The 17,001-nt window shown below is 44.2% G+C and overlaps 1 protein-coding gene across 6 annotated transcripts; it reads left to right on the top strand.

Annotated features, from left to right (window-relative positions):
• The first annotated feature begins 369 nt into the window (after positions 1-369).
• On the top strand, positions 370-7,788 carry LOC123483436. 6 transcript variants are annotated; one of them, XM_045213422.1, is made up of 12 exons: positions 479-505; positions 689-692; positions 812-994; positions 1,343-1,669; positions 1,975-2,086; positions 2,541-2,635; positions 2,847-2,887; positions 3,205-3,270; positions 6,562-6,636; positions 6,845-6,928; positions 7,174-7,233; positions 7,598-7,788. In XM_045213422.1, the coding sequence occupies exons 3-12, from the start codon at positions 889-891 to the stop codon at positions 7,622-7,624; spliced, it is 993 nt and encodes a 330-aa protein (XP_045069357.1). In that variant the 5' UTR covers positions 479-505; positions 689-692; positions 812-888; the 3' UTR covers positions 7,625-7,788. The 6 variants fall into 6 exon arrangements, with proteins under 6 accessions (XP_045069353.1, XP_045069352.1, XP_045069355.1 ...); XM_045213418.1 differs by lacking the exon at positions 689-692 and having other exon boundaries at positions 370-505; positions 7,601-7,788; XM_045213417.1 differs by lacking the exon at positions 689-692 and having other exon boundaries at positions 370-505.
• Positions 7,789-17,001: the final 9,213 nt, after the last annotated feature.

The raw sequence follows: 17,001 nt of genomic DNA, 5'->3' as shown, positions 1-17,001 counted from the left end.
TCTGTAGCAGATGACCCCTCAAATCTATCAATGTCTAGCACATTGAGAACATTTATCATATAGTTTCTTATATACTGAAATATTGAATTTGCCAATGTGGTGTATGTCGCCCAATTATCGAATATTTGTAATCATTAGCAGTCTATTTTTCAGTAGAGGGTAACAGGATAGTAGTGACTTTTGGTCCCAAAACCCTTAGAGAAAGCTGAAATATATTTTAGTGACTATGATTTTGGGGTTAAACTAGTCCATATGATGCAATAGTTGCTATCTGCCACTGAGGGGGCCATGTACACACAAACAGAAGCAGGAAGAGAGTTACAGACAGTGAAGTCTATTAACATTAGGAAGTAGAGTCATTCTGGCTGTTGCCTTCGTCCTTGACACACATTTGTGCTCAGGTACCATGTAATATACCAGGCAGACTGAAACCCTCACATGGCTCTTCATCTCTCCCTCCTCCTCCTCCTCCTCCTCTTCCTCATCCTCTACAGAGTATCAGCAGGTATGTGTAACATGTTTCTATAAAGGGCCAAAGTCCAGTGGGTCAATTCACTGTAAACACGGTGTAATAAATCTCAATCATTAACAAGCTGTTTTATAGTGTATAAGCAATGGGATTTTTATTCTGCAGTGCAGATTCTGTTGAATTCCAACCTAAATGTGTTTTGTGTTGATGTGTTCACAGTGAGGTATGTGTCTGTGCAGGCCGGAGGTTCCATCACCATCCCATGTCACTATGATCAGTATTACATAAATCGTGTGAAATACTGGTGTAAAGGGTATGATTGGATTCGTTGCTCCTCTCTAGTACGCAGTGACCATCCTAAGAGCAGTGGTAATGCCTCAATCTCTGATGACATCAACCAGAGAGTCTTCACTGTGACCATGACTGATCTGGAGCCAGAGGACTCTAAGACTTACAGGTGTGTTGTGGAGATCAATGGAGGACCAGATATCATGATACAACGGTTCTACCTGTCTGTCACTCCAGGTAAGATCCCTGCAACTCTTACAATTCAGTAAAGTAGAATAGGTAGTTCTCAGTAATGATGAGACAATCAGAAATAGCCTGCTTCCACAAACTAAATGACTGGTGTTCTCATTTCATTTCCTGGTAACTGGTTCCTTGTCTGGTAACTGGTATCACCATTATTGTTCAAGTTAAACCTGAAGAATACTTTATGTTCTCTGTATGTAGATGGTGGTGTAAACTTTGTTTAAACTCTGCAGTGGTTGGTTTTAAAACATTTAAAAAAAAAAATATTAATAATAAAATACTTACTAGAAATAAAGTTCTGCTGCTGAGTTCTTTCTTTGGTGTCTGTACCTCTGTGTTCAGGTACTCCAGGACTCTATGTGGACCAACAGGAAGTGACTGGAGTAGAAGGAGGGAGTGTCACTGTCCGTTGTTACTATAGTAACTCTGGAGATATAAAGTGGTGCAGGATGGGTGGTGATTGTGTGTCGTATTCTGGGACTTTACATGGAACATCAGTGACATTAAAGGATATCAGTCTGGCCAACAACAGAATAGTCTTAACAGTGACTATGAGTGGACTGAAGATGGAGCACACTGACTGGTATTGGTATGAAGTGGGAGAACTAGAGATGTCTGTTCACATCACTGTCAGTCAACAAACTGCAACACAAAACATCACTGCTATCAGTAAGTACTTTCTGTTTGAGTCACAAAAATAGTTTAATATCCATAGTTACTTCACATCAAAATGATGTAATTTTCTTACATTAATATCACCCTGAAAATATGTATTTATTCCATGATTTACTTCTTGACATAGATGATAGTCAGTGAAAATCTGCTACTGTTTTCATAATCCTTGACAGCAGATTCACTTTGTTTCATCATCTGAAACAAATTGGAATATTAACTATGAATGTGATGTTGCTATACAACCTGACTATCTGGTATACCAGTAATTTCATTGATGGCATTGTTGTTTTACATCACAGCAACCCAAGCTCCAACCAATCAACAACCCTCTGCCTCTCCAACTGCTGAGCCTGTTCAGACTGACAACACAAGTCAAGGAGCTGAGGGGAACAAGGAGGACGTCCACCAGAGGTTATTATCACTCATTCAGCTGTATTATCCCACATATTATGGCAATTGGCTGATAATATGAACACAAAGAAATGTTACAATTCCATCATACACTACAACAGCTGAAGATAACCAAACACCCTCCCTAAATGCATATAGAGACTGTTAGCACTTCCTCTTGGTAGAACATCTCTTTGGAGAAGTAGCAGAAATGTTTGTGTTATTCTCACTCATTTGCAAGGACAAGTTGCACTCTTAAAAAAAGAAAACATTATTTGTATAGTAATAATCTCAATAATAATCATATCATGTCTTCAATTGTATGGTCAACTTCCACACATGTGAATATCTAAATAATTGTTCCATTTATCACAACAGTGTAAACAACAAGTTATTACTTTTTCACAAATGATCAATTTATAATGATCTATTTTAATTGTATTTTTGATTCAAGTTCTTCTATGTAATCCATCAGGTCCATAGATGTGAAAGTCCTACTGATTCCTTGGGGCATGTTGGTGGTGGTGACAGCTGGTATCCTAGTCACATGGAAGATCTGGACAAAGCATAGTAAGTAGTCATTTTATGTGAATATAAAAAAGGAGAATAGTTAAGAAAATACCAAATGTGTTGACATTGCGAACAACAGTATATTGCTTAACTGTTATTGATTTTGAATGGCAAAAAGTATTTGGAGGAATTGTCTATAAGAAATCTATTCAGAGGTATTATTGTACTATAACAAACTCAGAAGTAATTGACATCTCCCTCTTTATTCCAGAGGACAATAAGGCCAAGGACCAGACAACTAACAACTCAGTGGTAGGATACACTTAATTTATTATATTCTATTATTTTCAACCATCTGCTTTTCTGTTCATGATTTGGGATCATCTACCATTTGACTCTAGTGTTACCTCTTCAGTTGGTTATCAATGAGTTGACATAAAAGGTCCCATATTCTGAACCCAAGGTCTTATAACACTCAAGACGTTGAAAAATGATGTTTAAAAGACAGAGAACAGGAAGCTGTCAGTTCACTAAATATATATGTGACTGCATCCTATCATGGAAACAAACTGTGGTTTAGTTGGTAAATAGACCAGTCCTGTTTCTCTTTGCTGTTTATTTCTTTGCAGTCTGCTGACCCTGAGCAGGACATTTCATACAGCACAGTGAGCCACACCAGAGAAACAGCACAGCAGGTACAAACTGAATAAACCTGGTTTACGTCTGTGGAGATCTTGTACTAGTACCAATCACACCATCTCTGCATGGAGCTAAGGTTCTCTCTCTCTTTCTCTCTCTTCCATTTCTGCAATGTGAGCTTGGGTTCTCTCTCTCTCTCTCTCTCTCTCTCTCTCTCTCTCTCTCTCTCTCTCTCTCTCTCTCTCTCTCTCTCTCTCTCTCTCTCTCTCTCGCTCTCTCTCAATTCAATTCAATTCAATTTTTCAATTTAAGGGCTTTATTGGCATGGGAAACGTATGTTAATATTACCAAAGCAAGTGAAATAGATAGTAAACAAAAGTGAAATAAACAATAAATATTAACAGTAAACATTACACTCAGAAGTTTCAAAAGAATAAAGACATTTCAAATGTCATATTATGTATATATACAGTGTTGTAACAATGTGCAAATAGTTAAAGTACAAATGGGAAAATAAATTAACATAAATATGGGTTGTATTTACAATGGTGTTTGTTCTTCACTGGTTGCCCTTTTCTTGTGGCAACAGGTCACAAATCTTGCATCTGTGATGGCACACTGTGGTTTTTCACCCAGTAGATAAGGGAGTTTATCAAAATTGGGTTTGTTTTCTAAATCTTTGTGTATCGCTGTAATCTGAGGGAAATATGTGTCTCTAATATGGTCATACATTTGGCAGGAGGTTTGGAAGTGCAGCTCAGTTTCCACCTCATTTTGTGGGCAGTGTGCACATAGCCTGTCTTCTCTTGAGAGCCAGGTCTTCCAACGGTGGCCTTTCTCAATAGCAAGGCTATGCTCACTGAGTCTGTACATAGTCAAAGCTTTCCTTAAGTTTGGGTCAGTCACAGTGGTCAGGTATTCTGCCACTGTTTACTCTCTGTTTAGGGTCCAAATAGCATTCTAGTTTGCTCTGTTTTTTTGTTTGTTCTTTCCAATGTGTCAAGTAATTCTCTTTTTGTTTTCTCATGATTTGGTTGGGTCTAATTGTGTTGTTGTTGTTGTTGTCTTGGGGCTCTGTGGGGTCTGTTTGTGTTTGTGAACGGAGCCCCAGGGCCAGCTTACTTAGGGGACTCTTCTCCAAGTTCATCTCTCTGTAGGTGATGGCTTTGTTAAGGAAGTTTTGAGAATCGCTTGCTTTTAAGTGGTTATAGAATTTAACGGCTCTTTTCTGGATTTTGATAATTAGCGGGTATTGGCCTAATTCTGCTCTGTATGCATTATTTGGTGTTTTACGTTGTACACAGAGGATGTTTTTGCAGAATTCTGCATGCAGAGTCTCAATTTGGTGTCTGTCCCATTTTGTGAATTCTTGGTTGGTGAGCGGACCCCAGACCTCACAACCATAAAAGGCAATGGGTTCTATAACTGATTCAAGTATTTTTAGCCAGATCCTAATTGGTATGTCAAATTGTATGTTCCTTTTGATGGCATAGAAGGCCCATCTTGCCTTGTCTCTCAGATCGTTCACAGCTTTGTGGAAGTTACCTGTGGCGCTGATGTTTAGGCCGAGGTATGTATAGTTTTTTGTGTGCTCTAGGGCAACGGTGTCTAGATGGAATTTGTATTTGTGGTCCTGGCAACTGGAACTTTTTTGGAACACCATTATATTTGTCTTACTGAGATTTACTGTCAGGGCCCAGGTCTGACAGAATCTGTGCAGAAGATCTAGGTGCTACTATAGGCCCTCCTTGGTTGGCGACAGAATCACCAGATCATCAGCAAACAGTAGACATTTTACTTCAGATTCTAGAAGGGTGAGGCCGGGTGCTGCAGACTGTTCTAGTGCCCTCGCTAATTCGTTGATATATATGTTGAAGAGGGTGGGGCTTAAACTGCATCCCTGTCTCATCCCACAGCCCTGTGGAAAGAAATGTGCGTGTTTTTTGCCAATTTTAACCGCACACTTGTTGTTTGTGTACATGGATTTTAAAATGTCGTATGTTTTTCCCCCAACCCCACTTTCCATCAATTTGTATAGCAGACCCTCATGCTAAATTGAGTCAAAAGCTTTTTTGAAATCAACAAAGCATTAGAAGACTTTGCCTTTGTTTTGGTTTGTTTGTTTGTCAATTAGGGTGTGCAGGGTGAATACGTGGTCTGTCGTACGGTAATTTGGTAAAAAGCCAATTTGACATTTGCTCAGTACATTGTTTTCACTGAGGAAATGAACTAGTCTGCTGTTAATGATAATGCAGAGGATTTTCCCAAGGATACTGTTGACGCATATCCCACGGTGGTTATTGGGGTCAAATTTGTCTCCACTTTTGTGGATTGGGGTGATCAGTCCTTGGTTCCAAATATTGGGGAAGATGCCATAACTAAGGATGATGTTAAAGAGTTTAAGTATAGCTAATTGAAATTTGTGGTCTGTATATTTTATCATTTCATTGAGGATACCATCAACACCTCAGGCCTTTTTGGGTTGGAGGATTTGTATTTTGTCCTGTAGTTCATTCAATGTAATTGGTGAATCCAGTGGGTTCTGGTATTCTTTAATAGTTGATTCTAAGATTTGCATTTGATAATGTATATTTTTTTGCTGTTTGTTCTCTGTTATAGGGCCAAAAAGATGGGAGAAGTGGTTTACCCACACATCTCTGTTTTGGATAGATAGCTCTTCGTGTTGTTGTTTGTTTAGTGTTTTCCAATTTTCCCAGAAGTGGTTAGAGTCTATGGATTCTTCAATTACATTGAGCTGATTTCTGACATGCTGTTCCTTATTTTTCCGTAGTGTATTTCTGTATTGTTTTAGTGATTTACCATAGTGAAGGCATAGGCTCAGGTTTTCTGGGTCTCTATGTTTTTGGTTGGATAGTTTTCTCAATTTCTTTCTTATGTTTTTGCATTCTTCATCAAACCATTTATCACTGTTGTTACTTTTCTTTGGTTTTCTGTTAGAGATTTTTAGATTTGATAGGGAAGCTGAGAGGTCAAATATACTGTTTAGGTTTTCTACTGCCAAGTTTACACTATTACAGTGGAACGTTTTGTCCAGGAAGTTGTCTAGAATGGATTGAATTTGTTGTTGCCTAATTGTTTTTTGGTAGGTTTCAACACTACTTTCCTTCCATCTATAGCATTTCTTAATATTATTCAGTTCCTTTGGCTTTGATGCCTCATGATTGAGTATTGCTCTGTTCAAGTAGACTGTGATTCAAGTAGACTGTGATTCAATTAGACTGTGATTTTCAATCCCTGCAGTGTTGAGCTGAGTTTCTGAAGTTCCTATACTCTTTATTCCTATGCATGTCGCCATAAGTTTACCTTCTGTCCTGTCCATTTCTCAGGGTCCAAAGCCAGAGAGCCACCATGACGTGATGTACAGCACTGTGATGCCTGATCAGTTCAGGACAGAACAGAAGGTCAACATATGGCTACATGCATCGTTGGTCTTAGACAACATTATGGATGTTACTCATAAAACGTCATAGCCTTGGCAAATTTGCATCTGTTTTAGAAAACAATTGTATTTACAGTTTCATTTTCTTTCTTGGAACAAGCAATAGATACATGTACACTATAACAATACAACAATACATTTTTGTTATCTGGGTCTCTCTCTACCAGCAGGCCCCATTTCCTGAAGATGATGATGATGTCACATACAGCACTGTCATCCCCCAGCACAAGGCCCAACTAAAAGTACAGGCCAAGGTAAAGCTGCTCTGTTGATTAGCCACAGCTAGTATTATGTTATCAGAAACAACAGTAGGTGATTGTTTCCTCAGTGTTAACATAGTCATGGTTATGTCACCATTATACCTATAGGTATAATATATCACCTTTATGTCACATATCACAATTACAACTGTCTTTCACAGAGAACTGTGTTTTAAACTGTACCCTCCATTATAACAGAACTGTCCCTGTTCACCTCTCTACCTGTTCCTCCTCTGTAGGCAGCAGAACCAGATGATAATGTGGTCTACAGCTCACTAGCTCTACAGGTGACCACACAGGTCAGTGCTGGTGTCTCCTCTGTCTGTTGTACCAGATGATGCTGATTTCTCAACAAAGATACAGACAACACCACATTGCTATGTGTTGTAAACGTCACTCTTTAATCACACAAATCTTTCTTAGTCTTTTTAGTTTTGCTGCATGAAAAACTGTATAATCACGTTGTGACCAGCTAACCACATTGTTTTCAGTGTGTATCCATAACATTACAGTGTGGAGTGTGCCTGGGTTTAGGGTGAAGTTGCCCCTATATGCTGATCTTGGTTAAGGTTAGGATTGGGGGAGGGGAAGATGATTTTAGATCTCTATCTATTGGAAATGTCACCACAGTGATTGTGACTGAATGTTACACGTTCTCTCCAGCAGAGGGCAGCAGCAGCACAGCAGTGACTGACTGAGTGACCTTGGTGGAGTCCTTATCCTGGAAGGACAGCCCACTCCCCTCTCCTGGGTCTCAACATCTATCTGCCTCCAATATGCTTCTGTCATACCTCTTAACCCACGCCAGAAAGACCCCTCTATCCTTTTGTGTCCATAAACTACTGAAGACAGTCTGCTGTGTTTGTTTTCATTGTCACCACATATATGTTTTTACATGTTCATCTTATTTCTCTCACCTATTTAATTGTCCTATGCCTGTAACTAATCATGATCAAAAGTATAGATAGTATAGTATAGTAGCTACTATGTATAATAAATACTATACTGCGATAATAAAATGTACTATACTGTCTATATTGCACAATGGACATTTGTCACACCTGATGTGTATTTTTAATGGATTATCAGATAAAATTGAGTTAATCATGAACATATAGTTAACATTCTTTGTGGCTAACTGAATTTGGCCGTTTGTTTTTGTCTCTCTCTTCAAACACAGTGAAGGGAGCAGCACCAGGGTTGAATAGAGTTTCGGCTAGACCTTTGTCTCCTTGGTATCTTCTTGATTGATTACAGCATGAGGGGGTGAAGTTTGTGTAATTTAGGGCCTTGTCATGTTTAAACTAAACATGAGTGTGTGTGCAAGACAGGGGAGCGGGTGATTGGTTGGAGTAATAGTTCAGCCGTCCTCAGAGACAAAGGAAGTGGACGGAGCATTAAAAGAGCGGGAAAACTGAAGAGGACTATATAACATTTTTACATTTACATTTTAGTCATTTAGCAGATGCTCTTATCCAGAGCGACTCACCAATTGGTGCGTTCACCCTATAGCCAGTGGGATAAGCACTTTACAATTTTGGGGGGGGGGTAGAAGGATTACTTTATCCTATCCCAGGTATTCCTTAAAGAGGTGGGGTTTCAAATGCCTCCGGAAGGTGGTGAGTGACTCCGCTGTCCTGGCGTCGTGAGGGAGCTTGTTCCACCATTGGGGTGCCAGAGCAGCGAACAGTTTTGACTGGGCTGAGCGGGAACTATGCTTCCGCAGAGGAAGGGGAGCCAGCAGGCCAGAGGTGGATGAACGCAATGCCCTCGTTTGGGTGTAGGGACTGATCAGAGCCCGAAGGTACAGAGGTGCCGTTCCCCTCACTGCTCCATAGGCAAGCACCATGGTCTTGTAGCGGATGCGAGCTTCAACTGGAAGCCAGTGGAGTGTGCGGAGGAGGGGGTGACGTGAGAGAACTTGGGAAGGTTGAACACCAGACGGGCTGCGGCATTCTGGATGAGTTGTAGGGGTTTAATGGCACAGGCAGGGAGGCCAGCCAACAGCGAGTTGCAGTAGTCCAGACGGGAGATGACAAGTGCCTGGATTAGGACCTGTGCCGCTTCCTGTGTAAGGCAGGGTCGTACTCTCCGAATGTTGTAGAGCATGAACCTGCAGGAGCGGGTCACCGCCTTGATGTTGGCGGAGAACGACAGGGTGTTGTCCAGGGTCACGCCTAGGCTCTTCGCACTCTGGGAGGAGGACACAGCGGAGTTGTCAACCGTGATGGCGAGATCATGGAACGGGCAGTCCTTCCCCGGGAGGAAGAGCAGCTCCGTCTTGCCAGGGTTCAGCTTGAGGTGGTGATCCGTCATCCATACTGATATGTCTGCCAGACATGCAGAGATGCGATTCGCCACCTGGTTATCAGAAGGGGGAAAGGAGAAGATTAGTTGTGTATCGTCAGCGTAGCAATGATAGGAGAGGCCATGTGAGGATATGACAGAGCCAAGTGACTTGGTGTATAGGGAGAAAAGGAGAGGGCCTAGAACTGAGCCCTGGGGGACACCAGTGGTGAGAGCACGTGGTGCGGAGACAGCTTCTCGCCACGCCACTTGGTAGGAGCGACCGGTCAGGTAGGACGCAATCCAGGAGTGAGCCGCGCCGGAGATGCCCAGCTCGGAGAGGGTGGAGAGGAGGATCTGATGGTTCACAGTATCAAAGGCAGCAGACAGGTCTAGAAGGACAAGAGCAGAGGAGAGAGAGTTAGCTTTAGCAGTGCGGGAGAGCCTCCGTGACACAGAGAAGAGCAGTCTCAGTTGAATGACCAGTCCTGAAACCTGACTGGTTTGGATCAAGAAGGTCATTCTGAGAGAGATAGCAAGAGAGTTGGCTAAAGACGGCACACTCAATAGTTTTGGAAAGAAAAGAAAGAAGGGATACTGGTCTGTAGTGGTTGACATCAGTGGGATCGAGTGTTGGTTTCTTGAGAAGGGGAGCAACTCTCGCTCTCTTGAAGACGGAAGGGACATGGCCAGCGGTCAAGGATGAGTTGATCAGCGAGGTGAGGTAGGGGAGAAGGTCACCGGAGATGGTCTGGAGAAGAGAGGAGGGGTGGGGTCAAGCGGGCAGGTTGTTGGGCGGCCTGCAGTCACAAGTCGCAGGATTTTATCTGGAGAGAGAGGGGAGAAAGAAGTCAAAGCATAGGGTAGGGCAGTGTGAGTAGGACCAGCAGTGTCATTAGACTTAACAAACGAGGATCGAATGTCGTCAACCTTCTTTTCAAAGTGGTTGACGAAGTCATCCACAGAGAGAGAGGAGGGGGGGGGCGGGGGGGGGAGGATTCAGGAGGGAGGAAAATGTGGCAAAGAGCTTCCTAGGGTTAGAGGCAGATGCTTGGAATTTAGAGTGGTAGAAAGTGGCCTTAGCAGCAGAAACAGATGAAGAAAATGTAGAGAGGAGGGAGTGAAAAGATGCCAGGTCGGCAGGGAGTTTAGTTTTCTTCCATTCCGCTCCGCTGCCCGGAGCTCTGTTCTGTGAGCTCGCAATGAGTCATCAAGCCACGGAGCTGGAGGGGAGGACCGAGCCGGCCGGGAGGATAGGGGACACAGAGAGTCAAAGGATGCAGAAAGGGAGGAGAGGAGGGTTGAGGAGGCAGAATCAGGAGATTGGAGGGAGAAGGATTGAGCAGAGGGAAGAGATGATAGGATGGAAGAGGAGAGAGTAGTGGGAGAGAGAGAGCGAAGGTTGCGGCGGCGCATTACCATCTGTGTAGGGGGCAGAGTGAGTAGTGTGGGAGGAGAGCGAGAGAGAAAAGGAAACAAAGTAGTGGTCGGAGACATGGAGGGGAGTTGCAGTGAGATTAGTAGAAGAGCAGCATCTAGTAAAGATGAGGTCAAGCGTATTGCCTGCCTTGTGAGTAGGGGGACGGTGAGAGGGTGAGGTCAAAAGAGGAGAGAAGTGGAAAGAAGGAGGCAGAGAGAAATGAGTCAAATGTGGACATAGGGAGGTTGAAATCCCCCAAAACTGTGAGGGGTGAGCCATCCTCAGGAAAGGAACTTATCAAGGCGTCAAGCCTTGATAAGGAGGGAGACCTTAAGGATGTGTGCCCCTCTGCAGACTGGTATCGGCTTTGTTGAAAACTTTAATAAAGTCATTTCTTGATGCAACAAAAATTCTGTAAGACCTTATTTGTAATAAAGTATAGTGGTTATTTTCCAAAACACACCCTGATCTGTTTCACCTGTCTTGTGCTTGTCTCCATCCCCCTCCAGGTGTAGCCCATTTTCCACAGTATCCCCTGTGCATTTCTACCTGTGTTTTCTGTTTGTCTGTTGCCAGTTTGTCTTGTTACGTCAAGCCTACCAGCGTGTTTTTCCCGTACTTCTATTCTCTCTAGTCCCTGTTTTCTAGTTCTCCCGGTTCTGACCTATTCTACCTGTCCTGACTCCGAGCATGCCTGCTGTCCTGGACCTATCTGACTCTGACCTGGTTTACAAACCTCTGCCTGACCTGACCCTGAGCCTGCCTGCCGTTCTCTACCTTATTGACTCTGCCCTGGATTACTGACCTCTGCCTGCCCTTGACCTGTCGTTTGCCTGCCCACTGTTTTGTAATAATCATCTATGATTTGAACTGTTTGCATATGGGTCTTATCCTGATTCCTGATAGTACAAACTGGCTGACCCAGCAGACTCGGACAAGGTCTGCGACGCCGTCTCCTCCCACTGAGCCACCATTGCAAGACACGAGGAGTTACTTCACAACCTTATGGAAGGATTCCAGACCTTGGCTGAACGCCACGGCTGTGCTTGCCATACATTGCCGGAGAAAGTCAGCAGATTGTCTATTAGGCAGCAGCCACTACTTTAATCCCCCAGACTCTCAGCAACCCCGCCACCAGCAACATTTCTTCCCAGCCTACCACAGTGTCCCGAGAACCATGCTTACCTCCGGAGCGCTATGCTGGAGATTCTGCAACCTGCCAGGCTTTTCTCTCCCAGTACTCCCTCATCTTCTGTTCCGGTTGCCCTCGCACGTCCTCAATTTCCACCTCGCCTCCAAGGAATCACGGAAATCCCCAAAGTCTACACTTCCGAGTGAATCCGATGTCACCCGAGTTCTCTCAGAAATCACAGAGGGTTGCCGACTCGCCTATGCAACTTGGCAGAGCTAGATTGTCTCCTGCCGAATGGTTACACAGACTGAACACATAGGGCTGTCATTATATTTCTACCTGTCCTGTAAAAAGACCCGGCTCATCAGGAGGTATGAGTACACTGGGGACTCCCTGGCTGCAGGGTGTATCCGTCATTCTGCCTCCCCCGCCGGCACAGGGTTCTTCTTTGTGGAGAAGAAGTACAAAACCTTGCGCCTGCATATCGACTACCGGGGCCTGAATGACATCACGGTTAAAAAACGTTACCCACTTCACCTCATCGCCTCGGCTTTTGAGTCTCTCCAGGGGGCTACCATCTTCTCCAAGTTGGACCTCCTGAACGCCTACCATCTGGTAAGGATACGGGAAGGGGACGAGTGGAAGACATCCTTTAACACGGCTAGCAGGCACTACGAATACCTTGTTATGCCATTCGGACTGACCAACGCTCCTGCAGTGTTCCAGGCCCTGGTTAACATTGTTCTCTGTGACATGTTGAACCAGTTCGTGTTCGTGTACCTCAATGACATTCTCGTTTTTTTCAGCTGGCTCAAGAACATGTCCTCCATGTTTTTCAGCACTCACCTCTCCCAAGGTCCTGTTCACGTGGTCTCCAGCTGCAGACCAGGCGTTCTTGGACCTCAAGCACCGATTCACAACTGCCCCCATCCTAATCCATCCGGATCAGTCCCGGCAGTTCGTGTTGGAGGTCGACGCCTTGGACATCAGATTGGGGTCTGTCCTGTCCCAGCGTTCGGCCCAAGACCAAATGTTGCATCCCTGCACTTTCCTCTCCCATCGTCTCAACACCACTGAAAGGAATTACGACGCGGGTAACCGAGAACTCTTCACGGTTAAGATGGCATTAGAGGAGTGGAGGCACTGGTTAGAGAGGAAGGAACACCCTTTCATAGTGTGGATGGATCACAAGAACCTGGAATATCTCCACACCGCCAAGCGCCTCAACTCCAGGCAATCTCGACAGTCCCTGCTATTCACTCGGTTCAACTTCACCATCTCCTTCAGCCCGGGATCCAAGAATGTGAAGCCGGATGAGCTTTCACGCCTCTATAGCCCCTCTGCTACACCAACGGATCCTGAGACCGCCATACCCTAACTCTTGTCTCGCGGCTGCATTCGTCTGGGGTATAGAGAACCAGGTCCGTGAGGCGCAGTGTTCCCAGCCGGACCCCGGGGAGGGGGCCCGGTTACCCAGATGTTTGACCCGGACTCTGTCTGTTCCCCATTTCTGGAATGGGCTCATTCCTCCCGACTGGCCAGCCATCCTGGCTCCCGTCGGACCCTGACCTTTGTACGACTACCTTTTTGGTGGCCCACCTTGGTTCATGACGTCTCCATGTTCATCACCGCCTGCACTGTGTGTACTCAGAATACAATTCTAAGGCAAGCTCCGGCTGGCCTCCTTCAACCTCTTCCCGTTCCTCACCGCACCTGGTCCCATATATCCCTGGACTTCGTCAAGGGTCTCCCTCCATCAGATGGCAAAACCACTATCCTCACGTTGGTGAATAGGTTTTCCAAAGCCGCCCACTTCATTCCCCTTCCCAAGTCACCCTCAGCCAAGGAAATGGCCCAGCTCATGGTGCAGCACGTCTTCCGGATCCATGGACTTCCAGTGGTCTCCGATCGCGGTCCTCTGTTTTCGTTCTGGTTCTGGAAGGCGTTCTGCACCCTCATTGGGGCATCGGCCAGCCTGTCCTCTGTTTTCACCCCCAATCTAACGGCCAGTCGGAGGGAGCCAATCAGGACCTGGAGACGACTCTTCGTTGCCTCGTCTCCGCCAACCCCACCTCCTGGAGCCAGCAACTCGTGTGGGTGGAATACAGTGGGGGAAAAGTATTTAGTCAGCCACCAATTGTGCAAGTTCTCCCACTCAAAAGATGAGAGAGGCCTGTAATTTTCATCATAGGTACACGTCAACTATGACAGACAAAATGAGAAAATAAAATCCAGAAAATCACATTGTAGGATTTTTTATGAATTTATTTGCAAATTATGGTGGAAAATAAGTATTTGGTCAATAACAAAAGTTTCTCAATACTTTGTTATATACCCTTTGTTGGCAATGACACAGGTCAAACGTTTTCTGTAAGTCTTCACAAGGTTTTCACACACTGTTGCTGGTATTTTGGCCCATTCCTCCATGCAGATCTCCTCTAGAGCAGTGATGTTTTGGGGCTGTTGCTGGGCAACACGGACTTTCAACTCTGACTTTCAACTGATTTTCTATGGGGTTGAGATCTGGAGACTGGCTAGGCCACTCCAGGACCTTGAAATGCTTCTTACGAAGCCACTCCTTCGTTGCCCGGGCGGTGTGTTTGGGATCATTGTCATGCTGAAAGATCCAGCCACGTTTCATCTTCAATGCCCTTGCTGATGGAAGAAGATTTTCACTCAAAATCTCACGATACATGGCCCCATTCATTCTTTCCTTTACACGGATCAGTGGTCCTGGTCCCTTTGCAGAAAAACAGCCCCAAAGCATGATGTTTCCACCCCCATGCTTCACAGTAGGTATGGTGTTCTTTGGATGCAACTCAGCATTCTTTGTCCTCCAAACACGACGAATTGAGTTTTTACCAAAAAGTTATATTTTGGTTTCACCTGACCATATGACATTCTCCCAATCCTCTTCTGGATCATCCAAATGCACTCTAGCAAACTTCAGACGGGCCTGGAAATGTTCTGGCTTAAGCAGGGGGACACGTCTGGCACTGCAGGATTTGAGTCCCTGGCGGCGTAGTGTGTTACTGATGGTAGGCATTGTTACTTTGGTCCCAGCTCTCTGCAGGTCATTCACTAGGTCCCCCCGTGTGGTTCTGGGATTTTTGCTCTCTGTTCTTGTGATCATTTTGACCCCACGGGGTGAGATCTTGCGTGTATGGTATTATTTTATGTATCATTAAGGCAAATGTAGGGAGAGGTCAAAAATAAAATAATACTATTAGTAATAAGCATGGATATGTTGTAAAATTAAAAACCTATATGCCTTAAAATGTTTATGGATTGAGAACCAGTTGAAGGGTTAATACAGAGCAGAGACATGTATGTGTTTTTCATAAAACTCCCTGCAGCTGGTCTGGGAATGTAAATGACGTGATGGCTGTGTGGAGATTGAAGTAACAATGGAACTAGTGTTATCATTTCTTTATGCTTATGACCTTATGACCTGACACATGGCCACATGCACATAATCTCAGGGGCCGGGGAGGATGATAAATGATAAATGTTTAATTGTATGTGGTTGAGAATGGGTTATGGATGACATGTTTAAATCATGTTTAAGTATGAATGGATATGTTTTATAATGTGTTATGAAATGATAATGGTGAAACAGAATGAACATGAATGATACTTTGTACTCCAGATGCATGCCTAGATAGTGAATATAGTCAATACAGAGTGTGATTGTTCTTTAACGTACGTATGTGCATAATTTTTGAGTCATGCCACTAATAAGATACAGTGGCCCCACTTAGAGAAGCGCAAGTAGCCAACATGTGATACTGAAATAAGCTATTCATTCACATAGGGAGGAACTAGCAGCTGTATCAGTGTGGCTATACATGTGTCTGCATAAAAAGGAGCACTCCGGTTCAGGACGAGCAGTTGTTGTTCCATGGAGCAAGCTCAGGCTTTGTTATGCAATAAAGTCTAAATTCTTGAATTCACAAGATCCGGTGTCTTGAGAGATATTTTTGAGTTGATTGTCTCTTAGTCAAATATTTCCACGACACGTGGAGCCCCAGATCGAGGGAGATTATCAGTGGTCTTGTATGTCTTCCATTTCCTAATAATTGCTCCCACAGTTGATTTCTTCAAACCAAGCTGCTTACCTATTGCAGATTCAGTCTTCCCAGCCTGGTGCAGGTCTACAATTTTGTTTCTGGTGTCCTTTGACAGCTCTTTGGTCTTGGCCATAGTGGAGTTTGGAGTGTGACTGTTTGAGGTTGTGGACAGGTGTATTTTATACTGGTAACAAGTTGAAACAGGTGCCATTAATACAGGTAACGAGTGGAGGACAGAGAAGTTACAGGTCTGTGAGAGCCAGAAATCTTGCTTGTTTGTAGGTGACCAAATACTTATTTTCCACCATAATTTGCAAATAAATTCATTACAAATCCTACAATGTGATTTTCTGGAGAAAAAAAATCTTAATTTGTCTGTCATAGTTGACGTGTAGCTATGATGAAAATTACAGGCCTCTCTCATCTTTTTAAGTGGGAGAACTTGCACAATTTGTGGCTGACTAAATACTTTTTTCCGCCACTGTATGCCCGCAACACCCTTCCCTGCTCAGTCACTGGTCTCTCGCCTTTTGGGTGTTCGATGGGATATCATCCCCTGCTCTTCCCTGAGCAAGAGGACAAGGTCAGCATACCCTCGGCCCAGATGTCCATCCGCCACTGTCGCCATACCTTGAAGAGAGCCCGGTATGCTCTTCTCAAGACCACCTCCAGGTATGGACGACAGGCGGACCGCCATCGGACCCCAGCTCCCCATTGTCGTCTCGGGCAGAGGGTATGGCTGACCACTCGGGATCTGCCCCTCCGGGTGCTCATCAGAATTTCCTATTTCCTAGTTGTGGTGTCGGAAATACAACTTTGTTTCATTCATGTGCTTTTTAGTGATTTGGTTGGAACAATTCTTCAACTAATAAGAGTTTAGCTAGCTTACTTAACATTGACAATATGGTCAAACTAGCTACATTATACATATTGATGAGGCTGTACTGGTCAGAAATGTATTTGTTGTCATCCTTTGGTTGAAAAGGTTAAAAGGTCAGTGGTGACACTTCACAACTCAACAACTCAGGCGGCAACATTTTCTCAAATCCCCTTGTAATTCCGACTTGGAGGGTTTTTCATGTGAAAATTCTCAGTCAGGACTAGGAATTTCAAAGAAATCCGACAGCACGTGAACGCGGCAATGAACCTTTGATGCAGA

The sequence above is a fragment of the Coregonus clupeaformis genome, unplaced genomic scaffold (genome assembly GCF_020615455.1).
Source record: "Coregonus clupeaformis isolate EN_2021a unplaced genomic scaffold, ASM2061545v1 scaf0111, whole genome shotgun sequence".
NCBI lineage: Eukaryota > Metazoa > Chordata > Actinopteri > Salmoniformes > Salmonidae > Coregonus > Coregonus clupeaformis.
The sequence above is the reverse complement of the archived record's forward strand: the minus strand, read 5'-3'. Positions and strand labels throughout refer to the sequence as shown.